The sequence below is a fragment of the Anastrepha ludens genome, chromosome 6 (assembly GCF_028408465.1).
Source record: "Anastrepha ludens isolate Willacy chromosome 6, idAnaLude1.1, whole genome shotgun sequence".
Taxonomy (NCBI): Eukaryota; Metazoa; Arthropoda; class Insecta; order Diptera; family Tephritidae; genus Anastrepha; species Anastrepha ludens.
The window spans coordinates 53,101,151-53,122,917 of NC_071502.1; the positions used below are offsets into that span (position 1 = coordinate 53,101,151).

A 21,767-nucleotide genomic window follows, 5' to 3' on the forward strand; every position below is an offset into this window, starting at 1 on the left:
CTCATCTGCAGTTACAGCGGCCCAAACCGCGCGCTTAAGAACTATACTCTGGACTGTCATTTGCCAACTAACAGACAGCTGATTCCTGTGCATCAGCAGCGCAAGCGGTCTGAAGTTGGTTACACTTCGAGTGCCGGACCCTGTATAAAAAATTATTAAATGTCATAGAAAATCAGATCAAAAATTGCTGTAGAAGGCGAAGCACCAAAATGTATTTAGAAGAATTCTGAACAGCTGTTTAACTTAACCGTCAAATTGAAAAACGTCTTCAAATGAGATATTTAATTCGAGCCCTACTGGCCGTCATGGAAAACATAACACGACTAAAAAGTAATTTGTAAAAAATTCTCTTTGTCAAGAATAGCCGAAAATAAGAAAAAATGCCTTATATGTACATACATATAAGGATTATCTAGGTTTCGTTAATTTCCCTACCTGTAATTTAACTAATTTAAGACTGTTTAATATACTCAAGTGTATTTACTATATTAATTAAAAAAAGACAATGTAAAATTTCTTAATGCCCATCAAGCAACACATCTCTTTAAATCCTGCGGACTCGATATTTCCTGCTTGATCTGAATGCAACTCAATAGGTACTCTAAACCTTGTCAACCAGTTCTACACAAAAATCTTAGCAATGGTTTTGGCTTGGTTTGAAAGAGCATGCACTTCTGGTCACTTATTGAAATAGTCCATAAAACGAGCGCATATTTGTTGTTAGAGTCACTTGTTGGAAACGAACCCGCCACCTCCATGGTCAGTCGCTCAAATAGTGAAAACGCGTTGTACTGCTATAATCTTCCACGACTTCTCTCGTTTGGACCTTTCACTGCACTTAATTTCGAATCCATTCGGCAACTGATACTCCACTTGGCTCTTTGTGGAATTCATCTAAAATAGATGTAGTTCTGTATTTAGGAACTTTAATCAGATTACGGGAATGATTTCCGTCTTCGCTTTCCTATACAGAACTCTATCAATGATTTTAAAGTTATTCCACTGCATCCAATATGCTTTAACCATAGGACTTTCTATCGCCATTTCAGTTTAAGATGGTATCTTTCCAGCGTCTTTTCCAGGTCAGCATCATTCAATTTCTTCTTATCGCACTTGGTTTCCACTCATCATCGAGTTGCAACTGCATTACTCTGATGTCGACTCTCCCCTCAGATTTCTCGGCTTTGGAACAATGCTCATACTCTATAAGTATAGCACAAGGTCGCCGAGATAATGCATTAGCATTTCTATGTTGTTCCCCTTTACGCTGCTCGATCTCGAAGTCGTAATTTTGCAGCCTTTCGATCCACTGTATAATTTGCTCCTCAGTATGTTTGAACTGGAGTAACCACCTCATTGATTTGTGATCAGCTCTTAACTGGAATTGTTGTATTTGTGGAAATGTTTTTATGCACTCAAACCACAATTCTCGTCTGGTCACGCAGTAATTCATTTCCGGGTTCCGAGGGCTCTACTATAGTATGCGATCACTTTTTATTGTCCATTGTCCATTGTCCTCCTATTCCGTTGGCTCTAACGTCTATGTCCACAACAAAGTTTCCTCCTACGAGCGGATACGCAAACACATCCTCACACACTGACTATTTCATATCATTTTGACCTGCCCTTTCATATTAAAATTCGTTACAGATCCGCAATGGTTTATAAGATTTAAATTATTATTATTCTTATTATTAGTTCTGATTTATTGCATCTCAAAAAAAAAGTAGTTTAAATTAATTCGTGGCAGCTTAGCTGCAAGCCAAAATACATATATATATGTATATGAGGTTCGAAATATTACAATTAGAAAATAATTAACAACTTAAAAAAAAATAAAGCGTTTACTGTAAAAAGTTTTGGACTATGTGGCAGGAATTAAGTAAAACCGATTTCTGTAGGTCAAAAATTGGAGATTATGAGAGTTGAAGCGTTTGAACGTTGCCTGCTAAATTTTTATGCACGAGTCCATGCGCTCCGTTGGTAATTAGTAGTATGTACACCTTTCTTAGCTTCCGTGGTCTAAAGTCTCCCTCCGGCAATTTCATCTTCGACACCTATTCGCAACGGCTTTTGGATCTTGCATTACATATTTAATTAGTTTTTTCGACAATTATCGACCTGTCGGTAAACTATGCGTGCGACCAGTATTGACCGATATGTGGGCTCAACAAGTCTTTTCGATAAACGCCGTGAACAGCCATTTCAGACTATTTTTAAATTTTCAGTTCAGCTTTGGAATACTTTTATTTGAAATATCCCCTGATGTTTCAGATTAGTTTATCCTGGGGAGATCCAACCTCAATATGTCCTCTGTCACCCACTTTCATCTGCTAGCATAAAACTTTAAATCGTGTACGTAGAAAAAGTGGCTCAGTCGGCATTTTTCAGAGTGTCCATGCTTTGGTACAAAACCTATCCCGTCTCATTCAAAATGTGGCTTAGAGGATTAATTCTGAGTACAAACCAGAGTGGACTCAGTGAGTCACCTTGGAAGATGCCATTTCGATTATTAATAGAGTTTCTCCATCTCGGTAGGGCTCGCAACTACTGGAGATAGCATGTGCCCCCGATATTGATATCAAGAGTCAATACTCTGTAGTCTGCTTTTTGTATTTGTTAAAAAAAGCAGACTTCAAATATTGGACGCTTACATTTAATATGCATTTAATTTTTCAAAATTAGAGTTGAACTATGTATGCAATCAAATTAAGTTAATTTATTTTGCAAAAGATAGCATACAAATTAATTTATATGAAACATGAAAGTTGTGTTTGAAAACCGCAAATGGGCCTGGCAACTCTAAGCACCTGAGATTAAGCAAGCAAACAGCTGTTCAAACAAATATAGGCTGTAATCAAGGTGGATTTATTATAGGTGACAGCATTCACCCAGCTGAATTTTTCGCCGTAGGTATGGCTTACGTCAAAACGCTATGCTTTGTTTGTATGTATTGGTATGTTTGCATTCGTATTGTATTGTATTTTGACTTGATGCTTGTACCAAAGGCAACAACAAATACATGTGGGGTTTTACTTATATGTGGTTGCTGCCACCTATAATAAATTCGCCTTGACTGTAATATATCGCCGCCGTTGGCGTTGAAATAAACGTATAATATGTGAATAAATTTTGATGTTGCCCTTAAATTAAAAATAAACACAGAGCCTGCAAATGTCCCAAAAATGTAATTTAAAATCCTCATAATATTTATTTAATTTGACTTCATTTGGTTTTACTCTCATTTAACTGAGAGATAAGCCCCAATTCTCTTCAATCAACTCGACGCCGTCACTTTAATAGCGCAAGCGGCGCTTAGTTTTTGGTGCATCGCTGATAACAACAAACCATTTTCCATTCCATTATTGTTCTACGATTTCACTGCTTTTGTTATTTAATAAATAAGAATGATTGTGACAACTGGTAGAAAATAAGCAAATAAACAACTTTAGATGTTTATCAGCATACTTACGCTGAAGTTGCTAGAATAATTCAACAATTGAATCATTGAAGTAAGAAAACAAAGGCAGTAGCGTCAGTGGGTGGATGAAGATGTAATAGCCTATTGCACTGGTTTGATAATCTTGAACAAAATAAAGTACCCGACACCATGAGTGCGACGGTCAAACGTGATAAACTCTTCAAATCTTGGACTGGGATCAGTGAGGTGGCACTTATTAAAGAGGTGGCCACCAAGGGAGAAAACATAGATCTCTGTATTGAATATTGGGCTCGCAAAAGAAAATTGCCCCTACAAGAATATGAACTCTTCTTCCAAGATGTGGTGCAAACATATGTCCAGCGATTGCTAACCGAACGACTTGTCTGCAAGGCGGAAATGGTGTTGATTAATGTGAAAAGAGACGTTAAAAGTTTCTACTACCAGTTCGCCTGTGAGTGCGATGATGAAGAGCTTCGCGAAATTGTGTTGGAACATCTTCAAAAGAAAGATACTCAAAATTATGAGACTGATTTGCTGCATTTACAGTTCTATTGGGATTTGCTGCAGCAACTACAAAAGTTTCCTGAACTATTGGCGAAATGCAAAGCGAAACTGCGACGCGTTAATGTCGAGACGCTGGTGCATTGTGATGAATCATATCAAAATCGACTAGTAGCAGAGTTATACTTTTTCAATCAAAATTCATTGTTGTTAGACCATTTAAATAAATATGATATGTGGAGTCATTTAGTTGAAAATGCGGAACTATCGCATTTAGTCCGTTGGTGCACATTGGCAGGTCAATCGCCAAAGCCGGAGTTCAGTGCTTTAGAAGTATTATTTTGTGAGTGGGCGCTCGAATCGAATATGTATGAATACGCACTGAAAACCTTAAAAACTCCCAGTGAAACATTACGTAATTGCTTTGCCTCTGCGGGATACATCTTCGCTGATGAAAGGGACGACGTGGCAATAACTTTGCGTCGACTTTGCACAACTGAGAGCTTGGAATGCAATCGTGAGTTGTTGGAAAAGTTACCCATTGGGCGCTTTTTGCTAAAACGAGGACTGCACATGTTGATGCTGCGTGATTTTGTAAAGACCCGAGAGCTTGAGGAGATGATTGAAGTATTTCTGGATGATGAAGAGTTGCTGAAATTTTTGGTACCGCTGAAAGAAAATAAACTAGATGAGCTAGAAGGATTTCAAAATGTAAGTTTTTTATTAAAAACATTTTCTTTGAATTACAAAAAATTATTTTAAATTTTTATAAGGTTTCCCAAGCAACCAAAGTTTATTTGGAGCATCAAGGCATTGATTTCAACAGTTCACAACCCCTGGTAACACTATTCGATTTCCTTAGCAATGAACCTAGTGTGGGGACATTAAATTGTTATCTACATACGACAACCTTGCAAAACATTCCATATTTGAAGACATTTCCCATTAGAAATCCCACGAATAACAATGAATCGAACATCTCTAGTGGCTCAGACAATAACGGTAATGGTCAGAGTAAAAATATGCCCACCCCTTACGATTTCCTTCGCAAATTCAAGCATATCGATTTGAAGGAAATCTCAAAAGAGGTCCAATTAGACAGTATCGCATCATTTTCTAATGAAAAGTTATGTGCGAAATTTGCTCGAAAATATAAACTCAATTTCCTTCATTATTTGAAACAGCAACGTAGTAGCTACGCTGTCTACTATCTTGTCATGGGCCATCTGCAGCAGTATGGCAAGCTGACCAAAGGTCATCTCTTTAGCGCTACCGAATCTGTCACCGAAATGGCTTTGCAATACGCTAACAATTCGGAATTGGTAACACACTGTGTTGCCTTCATTGAAATGATCGGCTACGATTCACAATATTTGCGTAATTACTTGAAATTGTGTCGTCTGCTGGAAGAGACAGAAGAGGAATTGGAAGATGAGGCTGCTAGCTCGTCTGCCAAAACATACACACAATTGTTGGCGCGCGTGGAAAGAATACTGCTGCAACGCATAGTAAATGAGCCGACTAAATTTCCTTTAACTGATTATCAAGCGCTAATGCGCCTAGTTGCTTCCAGTGGTCAGCGTGAGTGGCCTATGAAAGTTTTGGAAAATTATGCACGAAGCGATGATTGGTGGCGACTGCTGGTGCTGCTGCAATACTTTGACGTGCCATTGACACAAGTCCAAATATTGCTTGACCATTTTGAAACGCGCACCATGGGTGAGCATATGCTCCGAGCATTTCTGTGTGAACTGAAACGGCATGCAAGTTTTTCGCGTCAAAACAAGAAGCCCATACGCAAGGGCGAAACAAATGTGAGTTTTAATCTCTTATATTGCACATAAGTAATTATATATGTAATTTTTAATATTTTCTTTCATTTTGCAGCCAAATACAACCTCTGTTGAGACCATAGCCTCATCTCTTAGTTCTGCTTGCAACGATCCCAATAACGCGCTATTTCGCACTGCACCCAGTCAACAACGACTTCATTTTCTGCCCGACGCTTGTGGGCGGTTAGATCTCTTTGCTATTGTGCTCTTAAGTGGTAGTCTCTTGAATGAGGAGCGCGTGAACAGTGCGAACAAATTTCTTGAATTTTTACTGGATCAAAATGTGCATGCGGTTTCATGGAATTTACTCAGGAATTGCGTAAAGTACCGACTGCCAGTGTTGGCTGTACTAGCCGCTACAGTAAATCCTGCAAATGTCGATTGGCAGTGGCTGGTATGGTTAGCCGTTGCAACAAATCAGTGGACTGAAGTGCTCAAACTCTCCACGCTTGATATACAAAAAGTCACTTGGTTGTTAGTGGAGAATGCGGTGCGCCAAGGTGATACATCACTGCTGCTAAGAAGCGTACGCATTTTCTATAAGGTAAATATTAATCATCCGTAGAAAAATACGATCCCACAAATTTTTATAAAAATTTACCATTTTATGTGTAGGACAACGCCTGCATACATTTGTGTCGTTTTTTAGAGCGCACTCAACACAAGCGCTACTTTGACGACGAGGATGTGCACTCTCTGCGTCTTTTCCTGCTTGCATGGAGCAACGATTCGATAGAACTGCCCTTCTGTGAAGCACAGCCACGCGATGAGCTCATGCAGCGCAGCGTTGGTCTTCTTCTAATACATTTACAGGAAAACTTTGACTCGACGTTGGAGCAGCAGAAGTTAATTAGTTGTATCTGTCGCTCCGATATAAGCGACATTAGCGGATTTATGGACTTTTGTCTGCTACATGGCGTATTTGAGGCACTGCAAAGCCGCCCGGGTTGGGCTAAATGCTATTCCATCGATTTTGAGCAGCTTGCACTACGGACTAAGCAAATCTACGATCAATTGTTGAGCGATTTGCGTCAGAAAAGCGAATATGACTTGGCCGTACGTTTGGCAACATTGCTTCACCAGCCCATTAGTGATATTGTTTATACCAAATGGGTGAGCAAGCTGGAGGAATCTGAGACGGCAGACGGAGAAGAACCGTATTCGATCGACACTTTTAAGCATTACGAAGATGAGATTACGGAACATTCACTACCACCGGAACTGCTTGTTAACTTTTATCTCTATGCAGCTGGTCGACTGTTAAAGCCATGCGCCCGAAAATATCAGCTTTTGAAACGTGCGCTTAATGTTATTAAACAACATCACCTCTTTCCGAATGAGTCTTTTGATCGTGATCAAATTGAATACGAAATGATTATTTGCTACCTGCAGCTTAATGATGACATTGCAACTCAAATGGATGTTTACCACTCTGAATATTACGAGCAGATCATGTTGAATGAGCGTTGTGTATTATACAAGTCTTTCCTCGAATTGAAAGAACTTGCCGGTATAGAGGACCTGAATGTAAGTATCAAACATCCCTTCACCAGGCAAATGGAAGCGCAACTGGAAGCCCTGCTCAACTTACTGCTGGACAAAGGTGACATAGTGGAAGCATTACGTTTGCAGGAGCTTTTTGAATGTCGCCCAATCGATCTACGTTTTGTGGTATTTTGTATGGCCCTTGCCGAGGGTGTGACAACAATTTTCAGCATGTCTTCGGAGGAAAGGCAAATGCTGCGCGACATTGAGATAAGCTCATTTGCTAAATTCAATAAGCGCACACTGGATAGTGGTTTGCTGGCGAGAGAAGGTAGGTGAAAAACGAAATTTTTTAATACAGTGTAAATTACAATAGCATCTGTAAACATTTAATTTAGGACAATATTCACCAACGAATGCAAGCAGCGACATGTCGGACAGTAGCTCTACCTTCGAATTCGAAGAGATTCCGTCTAAGGAGAAACGTGAAACTTTGGAAACCATACAGGGCATCGCCTCGAAATTGGTTTATGGTGTAAATATTGGGCGTCGCATTGTAATGGTATATCGCGCTGCAATGTACTTGGACAAAGAGTACCTGGATGTGCTGCACACAAAAGATACCACCGTGTTGCTGCAAAGTGTGGCCGAAGAGAGTTGCCTGCATCGATTGCTGGTTGTGAGTGATATATTCACATCATCGCATATGACAGCGCAAGAGGTAGGTGGTAGTTTCTTATTATGAAAACACGATTTTATTGTTGAGGCAGTTCTGTACGGTTTCTGGGCAGTTCTATTTCCATTTTCTGCCTTTCGTTGTCTACATTCGCTGCACTAACAATATTACTAAGTTCGGCTGTCCTCAACACCTAAAGCTATAATTTATTTGTTTACTTGGTAACACGAACTTATGTATCCTAATCTTAAAAGGAATATTTGCTAGTCTTAAATTTCTTTTTTACTTTAGATCGCTGAACTTCTGGCTTCGGAATTGACCACCGCCATAGTACGTCCACGTTTCTACATTTTCACCGCCGATCAGCAATCGAAAAACACCATCAAGAATGCGCCCGTTTGGGGCTACAACATAGATCGTGATCTACATCTCTTTTTAGAACTGGTACCCAATACGACAAAACTGGGCAACTGCTTGCTGGAATACTGCGATGCATTAAAATCCTATCGCAAGTTTCAAGACAATAAACCTTACGAACACAATACGGTATTTGAGCGTTTAGCTGAAATCATTAGACGTTATGGGCTGCCAGCAGGTAGTCTATCTCAAATGACGTCTTCCATTCCACTAATTACCACTGTCTCAAACGCCGGTCTAGTGTTGCCTCCGGCACAGGTTTTGTCACACAAGAAACAGAATATCATCTATGTGGAATTGTTGATCAAGGCGCATCAATGTTACGTCCACGAATGCTCCATGGAAGGAATAGCAAATGTGCTGAATCGCGCCAAAGCACTGAATGCCGTGCTAACGCAGGCAAAGTCTTGGTCACTCATTGTGCGCATGCTCAGCGGCATAGGTCGTTATCGTGAAATGTTCTACTGCTTTGATTCGCTACTGAAAAATGAGCAATTCGAATCACTTCTGGGGCAGTTCGATGAAGAAAAGACAATTGGCCTACGTCACGCCATAATCACATATTTACGCGAATATTGTCCAACTAATAGTAGAGAATATCTGAAACTGACGGCACTACACTTTCTCATGTATCAAGAACTGGCTGAAATGTGGGAGCAAGATGCGCAGGCGGTGCTTGCAAAGGTGCTGAATCTGTCATTAGTTAGCAGCGCCCAGCTACCTGAAAAGTTGTCTATGGCTAATTTGACGTCCGCAAATCCTACGAAAACGTACATTCCCAAACTTCGTTGCACGACCGAATTAATCACTTTGTTGCATCAAGCAATGGAATATTACACACATGCCACCGAAAATTATTTACTAGATAATAAACTGCTGCTTGCGCAACGGGTAGCGTCGCTAGCCGAAATGCTGGCCATGCAGATTAATTTAGCTAGCAACGCTTTGGATCGCAATACTGCGGAGCCTCATCTATGTGTTTGTGTGGTTAACGTACAGACACGCGACGAATTTCGCGAACTCATTAATGCAGAGCTGAGGTGAGTGAATCTACGACTGAGTGGTAAGAGCTAAAATTTTTATTTAGAGTAGTTCGAAATTTGTTCTTAAATTAATATACTTACTCTAACCACTATTAATTCGTACTCTTCGAATTTTTTCTCATATACATTCCGCTACAAAAGTAGAAACACATTAAAAAAAATAAATAATTGGCGCATACACTTCTGTTAGGTGTTTGGCCGAGCTTCTCCTCCGATTTGTGGTGTGCGTCTTGATGTTGTTCCACAAATGGAGGGACCTACAGTTTCAAGCCGACTCCGAACGGCAGATATATTTTTTTTATGAGTAGCTTTTTCATGGCAGAATTACACTCGGAGGTTTGCCATTGCCTGCCGAGGGGCGACCGCTATTAGAAAAATGTTTTTATTACTTTTGCTTTCACCGAGATTCGAACCAACGACCTCTCTGTGAATTCCGAATGGTAATCACGCACCAACCCATTCGGCTACGGCGGCCGCCACACATTACAATTTTTTATACAAATATAGTAGATATATATTACCATAAAAATCATATAATTCGAAGTTTCAAACTTTATACAAAATGTTTCAAAATTTCATCAAAATTTTCAACTTTTTAACCAGAATTTTTCTGGGTATGCAGTTTTAAATGCTCGCGAAAGACCATTTATAGCCACCTGAAACCTGTACTTACTAAAATTTCAATGGACAACAAATGTGTATATCCGAAAAAGTTTGAAAATTCTCTTTAAAAAGTTGAAAGTTCTGAAATTTTGAAAAGTTTTGTACAAAGTTTGAAAGATTTGCGTTTTTAATTTTTGTTGTAGTATTTTTTTTTTTTTGTTAATAATTATAGGGGTTTATTTATAATTTTGCAACGTTGTGTATATAAAAAGAAATTGTAGGGGTACGAACCACTATTGGTTAGGGCAAGATTGGTGTGACAAGACTGCTCTAAAATTAGTATTTATCCGGCCAGTGCACTAATTAGCCAAAATTACCAAAAACTCAATGACAATTTTTATCTACTTAAAACTTGCACTTTATTGTGTGAAAATTCGATGGGCTATAAAATTGCTTACACAATTTTACGTTTCATTTTTTATTTCTAATACAAAAAAATTTTGTTGAAATTACTTTCGCTTGAAAAAATATATTTATGTACATACATACATATGTAGGGCAAGAAATAATATATTTAAAATTACATAAAAGTACATAAAAAAATGTATATTGACAAACACATGGCTATGCCTCATTCTGTTTTCCTATTCCAATTCCTATTTGTATTACATTTATTATCGTTTATATTCGTAATTTTGTTATATCGTTGTTGACATTTTACACTTATTTGTGTCTTTTATTTCAGTAAGCGTGTAATTAATTTACTAAAAGCATTCTTAAAATTACAATCTATATTTTGCAGTGTACCGCAATCGCTTATACTCAGTCGTGCTTATGGTTACGATGTGAATTGGTCTGAAGTGCTACTCTCGCAATATGTTATACTTGGGCACACGAATTATCTGCAAGAATATTTACAGCATTTACAAATCAACGACAATATCATTGACAACACCATTAAGGGGTAAATAGAACTCACTAGCGAAACACTTCTCAATACGCCATTTCGAATTAAATAAAACTGCCCATTGATATAGATAAAGTGGGGAAAATATTAATTTTAAACTAGATATGACAAAACTTAATTTGATTTGCCTTGAAATTTACATAGCTCGAACTGGCGTACATCTATATTACATTTTAAGAGGTTTTGCGAAGTCGAAAGCCTTAAGGTGCAAGCAGAAAATTAGCTTGATTTCAAATGATTTTTTTATAATGATAATTATTTTTTATAGCTATAAGTATCATATAAATACACATTCATCATGTGAAAAATTTTGCTCCTTTTTAAACTTTTCAAACATATTTTATAAATCTAGAACTACCTTAAATTTAATTTAACCAGCATAAGCTACTAATTGAGATGAAGCTAATATTTGAGTATAGTAGTGCTACATTTACCCAGAATTCCCTTGGCTAAGAATTTTACAATTTTTTTTATTTGTTTTTGAACACTTATCATAACAACCCACTTTTAAAATTAGAGAGAATTATGAACTAACATTTTTTTCTCCAAATACGTGTATAAACATGATTTCAACAATATATCGAAATTACCGGCTTTGCAGAAATGCAATACTGCCAGATACATGTTGCTGGCAATAAATTGGCACAACCTTCTAATATCTTCGGAACTAGCCAAATGCGGCGCGCTAGTACTCCCACTCTCTTTGTTATCTTATTGATGGAAATTCTTTTTTTTTTCGTCTGCTTATTAATTATAAATAAATAAAATAATCATAAACTAATCCAATGTCGATGTCTTCGAATGATTTAAGTAATTTTACACCGAAATCAATAATTTAAGAATTTATATAGGCACAATTTTTGTTTTGTATAATAAGCAGGCTCTTTTCTCCGGTGGATATACTCCTTTGTGATCCCCTTCTGTCCTCCGTAGAAAGGTCTGAGCACCGCGTAAAGTCCATTTTACTTGAAGTAACAAACATACAGAAATGCGTAGCAAAAATTACTCCGAAACAATGCTACTTGTATTAATGTGAACATATAATTTTCTATATTTCAGTTCCATCTGGCAACAATATTGCACATAGTTGGTTTCGGAAACTTGTTGCTAGCAACATATTAAAATTAGCTCCATAGCAGCACATTTTGCTTCAAATACTAGGTGTTTCTAGCAACATTGAGGTTCAAGCTGCTATCAGTGGTGAATTTTGCATCGTTGTTTGTGCTTGTTGCGCAACAGAAATGCCTACCGAAAGCTCCGAAAAAATAATGTTATCTACATTTTAATATTATTTAACCTTGTAATAGTTATTCCTATTTTTCACAACGAATGTTAAGGCCAAAAAATGTATCACTCACTCGAAAATTGAGAGGGCAAAGTAACAATTTGTTGCAAGAGAGACGTTTATTTTGCATTGTGCTGAGTAAATTTTAGCCAGTAAAACAACTTATTTATCACAAAAATGTATGATTGAACTTTTTGTATGCAAAAAAATAATGTATCTTATTGAACCTGTCCTTTTGTTTCGCTGCATTGAAATTTGCTGGTTACAGTCAGAAACGATAAAATTAAATTATAGCAACAAAAAACCGGAGCATATAAGTAAATTTATGGTAAATTTTTTTTACAACACAAACATTTTTAAACAATTTCATCTGATATGGCTTGTACCGGCTTTTGAAGTGATGGCAAATTTCGCGTTCGTTAAGTTTTTACTTTTGCCTCTTTTCCGGAGTTAATTTTCGCTAACGCTCTTGATTTGAAATGATGGCTAATTTAATTATCAAGTACAACTAATATAACATATTTTTTACGGCAAAATATCGTTAACAATATTTTGAAATTATATTCGTTAAGGCTGTCTGAATGGTGAATTTTATCGAATCATATCTAAAACACTAATTAACACTTTTAATATGGAGTATGGTTTTTATCAAATCTTCGTTATGCTCAAAACATATATTTTCTATTTTCCTAAGCTACCTCGTAAAAACTCACTCCTTTCATTTGAAAAAGTCTACATAAATTTGTTCATGCTTATTTATTTTACTAGTTTTCAACTGTACACTCAACACCATCGTATCAACCCACAAATGGAGGACCGTTTGGCGCAGTTGGTGGCTTTGGTAAAGTCCGTCACACTCAAATATAAACTGGCCTCCTTGCTAAGTCTCAAACCGATTATTATGTCGCTGCTGAATGAGCAAACATCACATTTTTTGCGCGATACTAATTTCGGGCGCAATGAGAATCGCAATTTGCCCGATATGTGACATTGTGACAAATTATACACAAAATATTTAAATTTTTATTCAATGCAATACTACTATCAGGGCTTATCAGTGTTTTAATATTCTAAAATTTATCACGGCGTGACTTTGTTTTCTTTTTAATTGTATTCATATTCATATACACTCATTATTCATATACAAAACTGCATATAGTGCATGCATACATTTAGATAATTGTAAAGCGTTATCCTCGAATTACATATACATCTACATATTTTTAATGTAAGAATAAAGTATATATTTTTTACTTATAAATTCAATTATGTTTGTTTCATTTAATTTTTTTTCTTTTTTGATTTTCAATTTTTGTACTCAACTCAGCTTAATAAGAGTTAGGAGTGTGATTAATATGGAAAAAAATATCGTAAGTAAATATAGAGTGGTGAAAAAATTATCTTAAATATATAAAATAACAATAGGTAAATAATTTTTAACATTGTTTTGCTTAGTTTTGTAAAAACAAAAGGCAACGAGTAACTTAAAATGTTACATTGGTATATATGTATAAGTGATTTTAACTGAAGTTCCAACAGTTCTAAGTCTTATCAATTAAAACAATGTAAATACAAGTATGTCTTTTTTGGGTTTGCGCAAAATTCATTGCAACCAGCCCTGTGATCATAATTATGGAATGCACGAAAATGGAAGTTAGATAAAATTATTCGTTACTCGTTAGTTTATTATTTATCATTTGATAACTTGGGATGTGCGCACGCAATCAGCGTTGGAATGTCTTATGTATATACATGCACACATACATACACATGTACATGTACGTATGAATGTGCGGAAATGTATGCGCTTAGCGTCGTCAAAAATGTAAAGTTATCAATTAAATAGTCATGTTGTTGGGATTACAGTAACGCAAATGCTTACTGAAACTTTTTCTGTACAAATAATGCTTGGTACATTTTTCACATGTGAATGAACCTTTGCGTAAAATCGTTTTTGGGGCCGTCTCCAATGCATCACTACTACTCGTATAAGTGTTGTTCAATTGCCGATATGCCGCTGATGCTCGTCGAGTCCGTATATTGTTATCATTGTGTGGTCTTAAAGTTGATTGGAAGACATTCATGGAATTTATATTCGAGTTCTCTGATTCCCTCAACCCGCCATCATGCGATATACGACCATCGTGCGATCTTTTTCTCCTGGGTGATGTAGTTGTTGTTACGGGGACAGGCGATAACCCTCTTGTTGTTGTTATTGTTGGAGTGTCCGCTGACATTACGGTGCCCCCATTTGCAATAGCGCCAGCGCTTAAATGAACTTTATGTAAGTTTAATATGTGGGAGAGCATAAAATTTCGCCGCGAAATTGTAAAACTGCATATTTTGCATTTCAAATAGGATTTGTATGCCAAGTGGGTAAATAGGTGCTGCTGTAAATCGGCAATGTGTTGAGAAAAGATTTCTACGCCACATTCGGAACATTTAAAATGATCACCAAAACGATTTTCGGCCGTTTTCTCCAAAAAGTTGTGACTGTATGTATTTAAAAAATAAAACAATATATGAAATAGTAATTTAAATATGCAAGTGTCTATACTAATGTACATATATATGCATATTTTTTAGGCAATTATTTTTCTGTTCACAAAACTCGTGAACGGCTGGTGGTTACTGGGAAAGGGGACGCTTTCATGTTATGAAGACATATTTTATCGTGATTCCTCGCTAGTAACATTCAACGTGTATAAAAACTGGTATATAAGCAAGTATGTAATAAAAATTAGAAACTGCTAGAACAAAATTGAATGTATGCCGAAACATTTTTAGACTCCTTAAAAAAAGTATGTTTTGGAATCCACTCAGAAGGGCATAGTCTTATGTTTCATTGGTAAAGAATAAAATCCTTTTTACAAGCAAGGTGCCAACATTCGGACCTTGTAACGTTTTCTCCGTCTTAGATTTCAGAATGTGAGTTATTACGATTTCTTCAGATATATCCTGGAGCAATACCGATCTGGATGGTACATTATGCCACACTAGACCGACATTATGTGTATACATTTACGTTCTACACACCCTCGCTTGCTCTAGCTGTTTGATCCATCTTTTATCAGAGACACTTTGGACACAGGTCGAAAATAATAAGCAAAGTAGGCCATTTAAGAGCGATTTTTTTTACAACAATAAGAGTACTCTTCTATGATTTTCACGGCAAAAACTGCGCCACCCTTTAAATAAATTTCATTTTGGGAAATACAATAATCAAGTAGCAAAGCGTATGGAATGGGCGGATTGATTGTTCATTTTGTAAAGCCAGGTGGCATACCAGTTTTCTCTTGACTGCCGCCAATCTCAAAAGCAATAGAACACGTGCAGATAGCCAGTATATATATATCTTTAAAGAAAACGATTTTTTTGACAATAAGAATATTTTGTATACAGAAAATACTAAATAATTAACCATCTTGAATAACCGGTATTGATTTATGGTATTCAAATCAATATGAGTCTTCAAACTCACCTAAAATTTATATGTGCCTGCCAGGTATCTTCTGCATCGAATGTTAACCCACATGCCGGGCAAACATAAGCAATTAATGCGCGGCTTTCATGTTCCCACAGTGCAATTTCGCGTGCTGTTGGCGCACCGTTGTTACTTTTGGCATTGCCACTACTACTAGCATCTGTTTCTCTATGCAGCATAATATGAGAAACCATTAAAAACATACTGTGCTCCTCGAATGGACACAATTTACAATGGTACACTTTGTGTGGCAAATGTGTAAAGTGATGCTGTTGTAAAGTCTTTAATGTGCAACGTGTAAACACTTTACGGCAACTATTGCACTCAAATTCATTATTAGGGCGCTGCTTAAAATTCCATTTTTTTTTATCTCCTAGTTGGTGCGCCGAAACAATGTGGCGGCGCCAATGCGGATGGGAGTCGTGACGTTCACCACATTGGGGACATGTGAAGTAAATATAGTGATTTTCTTGTTCGGATGCATTATTTGGCATAACTTCATTAAGATCACATACTGGCTCTATTTTGCACAATGTTAATAGTTCATCTTCACAATCACCATTATCTGTTGTTGCTGCTGTGAGTGTTGATGTTTGTCTTTTTTCGTTAGCAGGTTTCTGATTTTGCTGGGCTCCAAGAAAATCCTCGGGCTCTTTTTTACATTCTACTTTAAGCTCTATAGGACGTGGAAGCGCGATATTTTTATCAACATCAATCTCGCAAAGAAACTCAAATTGCGGCTCCGAAACGGCAGATATGGTCGATGAATCTTCATCCTCACTATCGTTTATAACAAGGACACCACTCGTATCTGTACAATAACCACTTGTTTTTGGATTGGTGGGCCATGCTAGGAATAAAAGAATTATTATTATAGGAATTATTGTTTCCATCACATTTATTTATTACAAAAGTAACATTTTACTTTTTTTCGGTTGTGTGATGGGCAAGAATGAATAGAACCGTAACGATACATCTGCCGCCGTACCATTACTTCGCTCTGCTTCATTGGACGATTGTAAAGCATCCATATATGAAGTAATTAATTTAACAATCGCGAATATTAATTACTCTCCGATAAATTAAAGCTACAAATTTATAAAATTCACTAAACTATTTACACAAATTTCCACAATAGAAGCATCCAAATACTTTCAGTAACAAGAAAAATAAATGATATTGACACACACTCCGAAAACGTAGAGTTGCTAATTAGTTGTTCTAATTGAATATCGAGGCTGCCATATCTTTGAAAGCAACAAGTAGAAGTAGGGGCTCCCAAAATTTCCATATCCGATTCTCTGTTCATATATGACAATTAAACATAGATAGCAGAGAACGTTAATGTAAAATTTGACGTTTCGTTGTAATCGCGAAAGAATCAAAGCCATAGCAACTAATTTATACAAAACGATACGGTGGTTGCTTAAAACTGAATTATCTTTTATATTAGCTCCGGCGCACGCTCATGCATGCATGTCCAGCAGCTTATATGTGTGCGTGTCGGGTGACACACGTTCTTGCTTACTTGTTGTCGGCTTTTGCATGATGAAAATAAAAAAATTGAGATTTTTTCGCTTTGCATGGCAGTGCCGCAGTCTGCATGACATGCAGTAGTGTCTCAGTTGGAAGAAATTCAAGTAAAGCTGCTGCAGTTACAAGCAACAACAAATCATCTTCCGAAGACGACATATTTATGTGCGCACGCTACGCATACTCAATTCAAATGGCGCATGACATTTTTTGCATGAATGTTTGCGGGCAAGCGTGTCCCGGAGCTATTTATAATTGTGTCGACGCCTAGACTATGCAACATTTTTTCTTCTTTTTGACAGCTAATATGTATTTTCAGTTTGCCTTTAGAGCATTGCCTTGTATAAGCCCAAGATTAACATGTCCCAATTTTCTATATTGACTTTGTACTGTTTCATCACCTGGATAACTTTTCATATCGTTTTTCTTTAGATCAAGAAAATCGTAAATTGAAATTTGAGATGCGAGCTGAAGTTAAGACAGTGATGGCAAGAAATTCAGATATGCAAGTAAACCAGATATGATATGTTATATGTCTCTGTGTTAGCAGAGCTTTCTTACTATATTTTATAGAGGGTGTAGACGTGCGGTTCGGTTTCATTCCTTGTTTGGTTTGTACATTTCCATACAACTCTATGCAGGTTAGTTCAATAGGCGAAATTTGACCAACCGTACGGCATATTTTTGCAGACAGGTCTTCTCCATTTAATTTGTGTTTTTTACTTGTATAAAATCTTTTCAATTGCATTTAATACTAAGTGTAAGAAACAAGAGTTTTAAGCTTTTTCAATAATAAAGGGTAATCACAATTCTCTTCACAACAGCGAGTGAGTGAGAATGGCACAAAGCAAACTGAATGATTTGGCTGGTAAATTCGGCAAAGGTGGTCCACCAGGATTAACTACGGGCATAAAACTACTGGCAGCTGTTGGTGCTGCTGCTTATGGTATCAATCAATCTCTTTACACAGGTAAACTTGTTTTTTAGGGAGAAGGCAAAATTACTAAAAAGTAAAAATAAGAAACATGTCGATGACATAACCTCAATTCAGCCATTATCGGCACTATCAGTAACTTCCAGCAATTTCATGATTTCAGTGCACAATTGCAAGCCATCTAAATAATCTATTGATACAGGTGGATATTCGAATTTTTAGAATTTTATTAACATGACTCTTAAATATTGTTGTAATGAATGAGCATGTGTCGGCTATGTTGGATGTCCGCCGGTTGCATAACCATAATTAAGGCCTTTTGCTTACAATGGTGGATTTTTTAATTATACCTGCTTATGTTCGTCATGTTTATTTGTATTTTTAGTGGATGGTGGTCACCGCGCCATCATTTACAGCCGTATCGGTGGTATACAAAATGATATCTATTCAGAAGGTCTACATTTCCGCATTCCCTGGTTCCAATACCCAATAATTTACGATATTCGTTCGCGTCCTCGTAAGATTTCATCACCGACAGGTTCTAAGGACTTGCAGATGATCAACATTTCTCTGCGTGTACTCTCTCGACCCGATTCTGTGCGTCTTCCCGTATTGCATCGTCAACTTGGTCTCGACTACGACGAAAAGGTTTTGCCTTCAATTTGCAATGAAGTGCTGAAAAGTGTTGTGGCGAAATTCAACGCTTCACAACTGATCACACAGCGTCAGCAGGTAAATAAGTCGTTATTTATAAATAATTGATGTCTAATATCATTATTTGTTTGTAGGTTTCACTGCTTATCCGAAGGGAATTGGTGGAGCGCGCACGTGACTTCAATATCATTCTGGATGATGTTTCTCTTACTGAATTGAGTTTTGGTAAGGAATATACAGCCGCCGTCGAAGCCAAACAGGTGGCACAGCAGGAAGCACAACGTGCTGTCTTCTTTGTTGAGCGTGCCAAGCAAGAGAAACAGCAAAAAATTGTACAAGCTGAGGGTGAAGCTGAAGCAGCTAAAATGTTGGGTATAGCTGTGAAAGAGAATCCTGCCTACTTAAAATTGCGTAAAATACGCGCTGCACAGAGCATAGCAAGAACTGTGAGTTTGCTAATTGTTGTACTAATTTATTTTCTATTTCTCTATACTAACTTCCTTATGTAATTTTTTAGATCGCTAACTCACAAAACAAGGTCTACCTCTCAGCCGATAGCTTGATGTTGAACATTCAAGACGCTAGCTTCGATGATATGACTGAGAAAGTTTACAAAAGTAAATAATATTCCTTTTTTATAAAAGAGAAACAACAATAATAATTCACAAAAGTTCCATGTTGGAATTAACAAAAACGAAGAAAATTATGATATGAAAATTAAAATTTTTCTTTCGTGCAAATAAAGTGGCAAATTTGTTTAACTTTGTCAAATATTAGTGCACACTTGGAGCTTTGTAGCAAAATCTGGAAACAATATGGACTTTCTTGTTAATTCTCTCATTTAAAAACAATTAAGTAGCCTGCTACAAACGCAAATTTACATTAATTAGTTATTAAGCTTTAAAAGTTTCCCACAATGTATGTTTGGAATTCTTTTCATAGAGTAAAATATATGATAAATTTCGTTACGTAAATTTATTGGCCACCATTATTTGTTTTTGTTAGTTTTTCACCAATTCAACGTACACGGACTGGAATGTTGATTGTTAATTGATTCTTACGACTTTATCTTTTGTTTCTTTCCTCAACGCTTTTCCCCAAAGGAGTTTTCGAACTAAGTAGTAAAGAAGCGCAATATTAAATAAGTTCAATAAAGCTAAAGCTGCCTTACCAAAATACAATAAACAAAGCGCATGAAAATTCTTATGTGTTTGATTTCTTACAGATTAATTCTTTAAAGATTATTTTATTTGTGTTGAAAATCTTATAAATTGAATCATCGCCTCCATTTTATTCATATTTCCTTCATTCCACGCCGCTGCAAAAAATTGTGAAAAATTAGCAAAAGAGCATTGCACTGACGAGAAAGTCTATAACTTTTTGCTAATATTAAACACTTTTTAAAATTTTTGCAGTCCAATCGGGTTGGTTTGATGGATCTAATAAGCAAAAGAGCGGCACTGTTGGCGCCGTTGCGCAACGTACAGCAGATCGCTTGCTTTGAAACGAAAGTGGAAAGTTGCGCACAGTTTTACTATAAAACACATTTACAACTAAATTGTTACAACAACTACAAGTACCTAAATAGAAAGAGAAGAAGAGGAATAGTTTGAATGTTCTTTAAAGAGTTTTTGTTTTGTAAAAATTTGTAAGTTTCCGCTAGCGGAACATAACGATTTTGAATTATTTTTTTAACCATTTTTTCGTGTTATAAAAAAGGAAAAAATGAAATTGAAAAAATTTCGGAAATAAAAAAGGCTAACAACAATAAAAGAAATTAGTTTTGAAGGAAAAAAAATAATGGGGCTACACTTCATCTCGGCCATATAAAGAGTAGTTAAGTTTCAAGGGCCGGTGTTGATTTTGAATAAAATACAATTTTTTTAGGAAATTATTGTCATTTCTCTTTAAAATGATAATATTGGTATAGCTCAATTACGTATGGAACAAAATATCGGCCAAATGGCCGCCGCGGCCTCGGCGGCACACCTCCATCCGATGGTCCAAATTTTCGATGACGCTGAGGCATAATTGAGATTCTATGCCGTTAATGTGCCGAATTATCTCATCCTTTAGCTCTTGGATTGTTGCAGGCTTATCAACGTACACCTTTTCTTTCAATTAACTCCAAAGAAAGAAGTCCAACGGTGTCCTTGACGGTTAGGTGGGGTTCACATTCAACATCGGCCCTTGAAATTTAACCACCCTTTATTTATGCTACCGGGACTTGATTTGGTATATCAATCAAATGGGAATCGATATGATTCATTGCCAGCATAGTATTCATCCTTGGATAGTTTGATCTTCTTTGTGAAGCATTTAAATGCGGTTGAAGTAGTTGATGTTGTTTTTTTGTAGCATATTGAAGTGGTGACAACTTTCGCATTTTTTTTACCGAAAGTGCTGTGGGAAACGCTATTTCGGGTAAGGATCCATAACTACTGGCTTTGTGGGCTGGAATTGATAATATAAACTTGGACAGCCTTTAATTTCAGCAGGATGGAGCACTTTGTCACCTTGGACGCACTAAGTTCAATAGTAATGTTTCAGCCTTCTTGTCGCCGCAGAGCTGTGATATGAGCTGTAGTTGTTGTTGTTGTAGCAGCTTACTACTTACACCAGCCTTCTTTGCCTAACTTCTCTAGCGGTAGACCCAGAAATCGTGCTATTTCGACAGATCGGGTCCAGAGGGAGAGGAGTGTAAGGCGAGTAGGCTTAATAGGTCATGTGAAGAGATGCTTAGTATCGTGTGGTCTGCCTTCACATTCTAGCCATATATTGGGTATGTCGGGGTCGAGTTTGAGCTGTAACAATATCAAGAACGCAATTGGCCTGTGGTGGGTGTTGTAGCAGCAATACTAAACCCTGTGAGTGTAGGTAAATCACTGGTCGTCTTCGTCTAGCGCATCTT

General features: G+C 36.9%; 3 protein-coding genes across 5 annotated transcripts; 2 read left to right on the plus strand and 1 right to left on the minus strand.

Moving 5' to 3' along the window:
* Nucleotides 1–3,316: 3,316 nt before the first annotated feature.
* On the plus strand, nucleotides 3,317–13,517 carry LOC128868592 (uncharacterized). The gene is made up of 8 exons (XM_054110867.1): nucleotides 3,317–4,654; nucleotides 4,717–5,757; nucleotides 5,831–6,319; nucleotides 6,391–7,591; nucleotides 7,659–7,981; nucleotides 8,228–9,393; nucleotides 10,802–10,963; nucleotides 13,020–13,517. Exons 1-8 carry the CDS (start codon nucleotides 3,611–3,613, stop codon nucleotides 13,237–13,239), a joined length of 5,646 nt encoding a protein of 1,881 aa, XP_053966842.1. The 5' UTR covers nucleotides 3,317–3,610; the 3' UTR covers nucleotides 13,240–13,517.
* Nucleotides 13,507–16,928, minus strand: LOC128868593 (zinc finger protein 136-like). Of its 2 annotated transcripts, none has more exons than XM_054110868.1 (3): nucleotides 16,661–16,928; nucleotides 15,733–16,585; nucleotides 13,507–14,744 (listed from the first exon to the last, which is right to left on the minus strand). In XM_054110868.1, exons 1-3 carry the CDS (start codon nucleotides 16,764–16,766, stop codon nucleotides 14,090–14,092), a joined length of 1,614 nt encoding a protein of 537 aa, XP_053966843.1. In that variant the 5' UTR covers nucleotides 16,767–16,928; the 3' UTR covers nucleotides 13,507–14,089. The 2 variants fall into 2 exon arrangements, with proteins under 2 accessions (XP_053966843.1, XP_053966844.1); XM_054110869.1 differs by having other exon boundaries at nucleotides 16,645–16,729.
* Nucleotides 16,929–17,904: 976 nt separating this feature from the next.
* On the plus strand, nucleotides 17,905–20,484 carry LOC128867527 (prohibitin-2). Of its 2 annotated transcripts, none has more exons than XM_054108807.1 (6): nucleotides 17,905–18,028; nucleotides 18,093–18,238; nucleotides 18,588–18,934; nucleotides 18,991–19,302; nucleotides 19,374–19,473; nucleotides 20,272–20,484. In XM_054108807.1, the coding sequence occupies exons 2-6, from the start codon at nucleotides 18,106–18,108 to the stop codon at nucleotides 20,358–20,360; spliced, it is 981 nt and encodes a 326-aa protein (XP_053964782.1). In that variant the 5' UTR covers nucleotides 17,905–18,028; nucleotides 18,093–18,105; the 3' UTR covers nucleotides 20,361–20,484. The 2 variants fall into 2 exon arrangements, with proteins under 2 accessions (XP_053964782.1, XP_053964783.1); XM_054108808.1 differs by lacking the exon at nucleotides 20,272–20,484 and adding an exon at nucleotides 19,960–20,056.
* The last annotated feature ends 1,283 nt before the right edge of the window (nucleotides 20,485–21,767 follow it).